At 51.7% G+C, this 4,429-nt stretch overlaps 1 protein-coding gene across 2 annotated transcripts; it reads right to left on the bottom strand.

Annotated features, from left to right (window-relative positions):
* Window positions 1-422: 422 nt before the first annotated feature.
* LOC100279319 (putative cytochrome P450 superfamily protein) lies at window positions 423-3,490 on the bottom strand. Of its 2 annotated transcripts, none has more exons than XM_020551485.3 (4): window positions 2,584-3,490; window positions 2,278-2,427; window positions 1,198-2,155; window positions 423-1,082 (listed from the first exon to the last, which is right to left on the bottom strand). In XM_020551485.3, exons 1-4 carry the CDS (start codon window positions 2,823-2,825, stop codon window positions 750-752), a joined length of 1,683 nt encoding a protein of 560 aa, XP_020407074.1. In that variant the 5' UTR covers window positions 2,826-3,490; the 3' UTR covers window positions 423-749. The 2 variants fall into 2 exon arrangements, with proteins under 2 accessions (XP_020407074.1, NP_001145812.1); NM_001152340.1 differs by having other exon boundaries at window positions 604-1,079; window positions 2,584-2,881.
* Window positions 3,491-4,429: the final 939 nt, after the last annotated feature.

Here is a 4,429-nt window from a genome sequence, read left to right as displayed (position 1 = left end):
ACCATCTCTAGCTTTGTAGATGTTTATGTGCACCCTACCAGGGAACTCTAATTTACGCTTGATGTAGTCTACTCAAGTGTTACTTCATGTGTATTATCGCCTCGGTTACTTATTCTACACTTATTGTAGGATCGTGTCCAACAGTTCACCTATATGGTTATCCAAAACACTGTTTTGCACTATAGCTTGCATTATTCGTAGAGTGGAGTTTAAATATAGGTATTAAGATGGATAAGCCGTTGGAGATAACCTAAGGCTCGGTGTATGTTTCACCTTGGTTCTGTACTACTTTACTTACCTGCTTTATAGTTATGGTTTCCACTTAAAATGTGATCATACTGCAAATCCAATTCGATATTCTCATTAAATTATTTTTAAGCTTGGGCGCGTGCAATACACTAGTTTGTAAAGATTGTGCAAAATCTCGAGAAATATGTCAGATTCATGTTTAGTCCAGGACAACACACGCGTACGTTCTTCTACTGAAGTTGTACTCCCTCCGTTTCTTTTTAGTTGTCGCTGGATAGTTCAATTTTGCACTATCCAGCGACAACTAAAACGAAACAGAGGGAGTATCTGCAACACATTTGCCAGCTGTCCAATACGTGCAATCTTCTTCACCATCTATTTCTATATATACATACTCAATATATGCTTATTAGTGCTATATTACACACAAGAAGACACGCTGTGGCACCATCACGTCACGGATGCAGTTCCACACACACGTGACCCCAAGCTAGGCAGCCTCAGCCCCTCCTGATGGCCCTGAGCTTGACGCCGTGGCGGAAGGCAAGGACGAGGTCAAAGTCGAACTGGATGGGCGACTCCATGGACGGCGAGTGTCGGAACACGTACCGGCGGTAGAGCTCCACCACGGCAAGCTTCACCTGTTGCAGCGCGAACTTGTGCCCGATGCACGCCCTGGGCCCGACGCCGAAGGGGATGTGCGCGTACGGGTGGCGCGCCCGCTCCTCCTCCGCCTCCGGCGCGAACCGCTCCGGCCGGAACTCCTCCGGGTCCGGGAACTGCGCCGCGTCCCGGGCCAGCACACCCGGCGCCAGCCAAACGTACGCGCCCTGCTGCCCGTGCAACACAAAAGCTTCGTTACAACTTTTGTTTGCTGCAAGCCTGCAAGCCACGATCGAACTGCCTGGGTGACAGCGTGTGCCGGCGGCGGGCGAGCGGCGGCGTTACCTTGGGGAGAACGTAGCCCCCGATCTCCACGCGCTCGGAGGTCTGCCTGGCGATGAGCGGCGAGACGACGTAAAACCGCATGGCCTCCTTGATGACCTGGTCGAGGTAGGGGAACCCGCTCTGGAGCTCGTCGGCGTCCGGCGCGCGCCCGCGCCCGCGGCGCGGCGCGAAGCCGTCCAACTCCCGCAGCAGCTTGGCCTCCACGAGCGGGTGGCACGAGACCAGGTACACCACCGACGACAGCGTGAACGCCGTGGTCTTGGTGCCGGCGATGAGGTGCTCGTACGCCAGCGCGCGCACGTGCCTGTCCGCCAGCGCGAAGTCCTTGTTGGCACCTGCACCGCCGCCGCCGCCGCCGCCGCTCTCCATCGCATCCAGCAGCGCCGCGATGAAGTCCAGCGGGGCGGGGGCGGGGGCGGCGCCGGGGCCGCAACGCCGGCGCGTGGCCCGGTCCCGCCGGCGGCCGGCTATGATGGCGTCGATGCGGGAGCAGAGGCGGCGCTCGTTCTGGTCCATCTTGTAGTCCGCCGTGCCGGGCACCCGCCGCAGCAGGCGCTTGCACGGCGTCTGGACGCACGGGAGGAAGAGGCCGAGGATGGTGGACAGAGAGCTCGTCAGGTCCATCTTGACGAACTCCATGGACCGCTTGTACTCCCTGAGGAATTCCCTGACGTCGCCCTCGCCCTCGCCGCCGCCTGGGGACTCGCTGCTGCTGCTGCCTGTGCCTGCGGCGTTCTTGGACAGGCCGAACTCGATGCCGAAGGCCGTCCTGCCGATGATGTCGATGGCCATCCGGAGCGAGAGCTGGCAGAAGGGGACGCAGTCCTGGTCCGGGCAGGCGGCGATGTTCGCCGCCAGTGTGTCGACGTACGACTGCATCACCGGAATGAGCCCGGCAAGCCGCGCTGGCTGGTAGAGCGGAACCACCGTGCTCCTCATCGCCGACCACGTCGAGTCCCTGCCATCGTAGATCATACGAGTAAGTGCCTCACAATCAACAAAACTTCCCATGCCTTCTCTATCTGAGATGGAGCTAGCTAGCATTTCGGTCTACCTAGAAGGATGGACCAGTGCGTGCACCTGGTGAGGAAGAGGGCGTCCTGGTGCAGGGAACCGATCGACGGCGGCGGGGTGCTCCGGTTGGGGATGTCCTTGAACTTCTTGATGCCGACCTCCTTGCACAGCTCGGCATTGGCCACGATCACCAGTGGTTGCCTTCCCATGTGAAACCTGCCGGCGCATGGTGACCATGACCACCATCATGCATGGTTGTTATGACCTCTCCCTCTAGGCCTCTACGCATGAGAGAGAGAGAGAGAGAGAGAGAGAGAGAGAGAGAGAGAGAGAGAGAGAGAGAGAGAGAGATCTGTAGAGCCTGAGGATTACCTGAAGATTGGGCCATACTCTTTCGCAATCGCACGGAAGACGTCTGGCCCGTTCCTGGCAAGAAGATGGAGGTGGCCGATTGGGAACCTGGCTGGAGGCCCCGGGACTCTCCTCACGCTCCAGAACGGCGCGTAGAAGTATACCAGAAACGCGCCGAACAGAGACAGAACAGACGCGAGCAGCAGACCAGAAACGGCGCCAGCTGTGACCGCGCCGTCGTCGCAGCTGGCCGTGATCTCCATGAGAGGAGCTTGACCCGGCAGCGAAGCGTGGAGGAGCTGCTGCGCCTAGAGTCTTGGTGGTGCCGGTGCGGTGCCCAACCGATGCTTCTCGTGCCAATTTTTATAGAGGGCGAGGAGGATCGCATCATTCTCTCATGGAAAACTGGGTCTGGCAATGGACAGCAAATCAATAGCATCTGCGGCACGACTGCGACAGTGACAAATCGCGTCGGGAGGACGAGAGTCGAATTGACCGCAGCGACGCACTGGTTCAGGCAATGTGGTGTGTCCGTCCGAGAGATCCACACCAGCCTTTCCCAGTGATTGAGCAGTCTCGGCCAGTTGCGATCGAAATTGCTGTCTGCGCATTCGATATATGAATGAATGAACGGAATAAACTTTTTTTTCTCCTAAGGATCTCCAGATTCCATACAGGCTAGTGTTGTGTTGACGACACTGCGTTTCTGACAAAGCAGAATTGACACCAGCTAGCGTACTATAGATAGACTGGCAGGTGTCTTCTTTTTCTCGCTGAGAGTTTTTGTGCAGCGTGCACTACAAAGTTCCCAATCCGTCAGCTTATCAATCGACAGCTGATCAATCCAAAGATGTCTGAGCTGAGAAGAAAAACTGGTCGCTTATACCAATGATACAGAGTCTAGTAGTCTACGAGCTTAGAGCCTGACATGGTTTAAGGGTCTGTTTGATTGAGATTGTGGTTGTGGAAAAAAAACTGTTGTAGACTGCGAGCTATTAAAAAGTTAAAAATTATTTGATGGAAACCATTAAAACCGCTAAAAGTTCTTCCATTTATATTTTCATAGTTTATCCGAAAACCACTAAAAACAGATCCAGGATTGATTTTAGTTTTGCACCGTAAGAAAGACGGCTTTAAAAAAAACTGTTTTCTCGTTGGGGCCCTTTAATTTACTAAACACATCCTAAAAAGTATTGCCGCCAAGAGCTGGACACAAAGGGACACCCACGACCGAAGATAAAATTGCTGCTGCTCACACCTTTTCTACAGGGTTATTTTAGTGCGATGAATCAACGACATCTTACAATGATAGCATGGCCATCCCATCCCACACTGATCTGTCTAACGTAGAAGGATCTTCTTTTGTTGGACTGTGACACTGTGTACATGTACACTCTTTCTTTTATGATGTCAATCTTTTTAGATTTCGTGAGACGCTCTTTGAAGGCAACATATCAGGGGATGCAAACTAACTAAGAAACCATAAAAAAATCTTAAAAAGTTATAGATATACTTCATTGCATATTAATACTGTATAAAATTTTAAATTCAAATTCATCATATGGTAAGAGATAAAAAAATCCAAAATACAAAAAATGAAAATTATATCAGAATTTTATCTTTTATCTTTTAATATATAATAGATTAAAAATGAAATTTTATACCGTGCTAGAGTAGGCAATAAGGTATATCCATAATTCTTTTAGAAATTTTTATGACTTTTATTAGTTGGTTTACACGGAGTTTATATAGGACGTTACTCTCTTTGAAGGCGTCTCAACCTAGTGTTTATCTTTTATGATGTCAATCTTTTTACACTACAGTGATGTCAATAATCTTTCCCTTCCACGCTAATCTTTCTAACGTA

Source organism: Zea mays, chromosome 4, assembly GCF_902167145.1.
Source record: "Zea mays cultivar B73 chromosome 4, Zm-B73-REFERENCE-NAM-5.0, whole genome shotgun sequence".
NCBI lineage: Eukaryota > Viridiplantae > Streptophyta > Magnoliopsida > Poales > Poaceae > Zea > Zea mays.
Note: the sequence above shows the minus strand (reverse complement) of the source record. Positions and strands in the feature narration are given on the sequence as shown.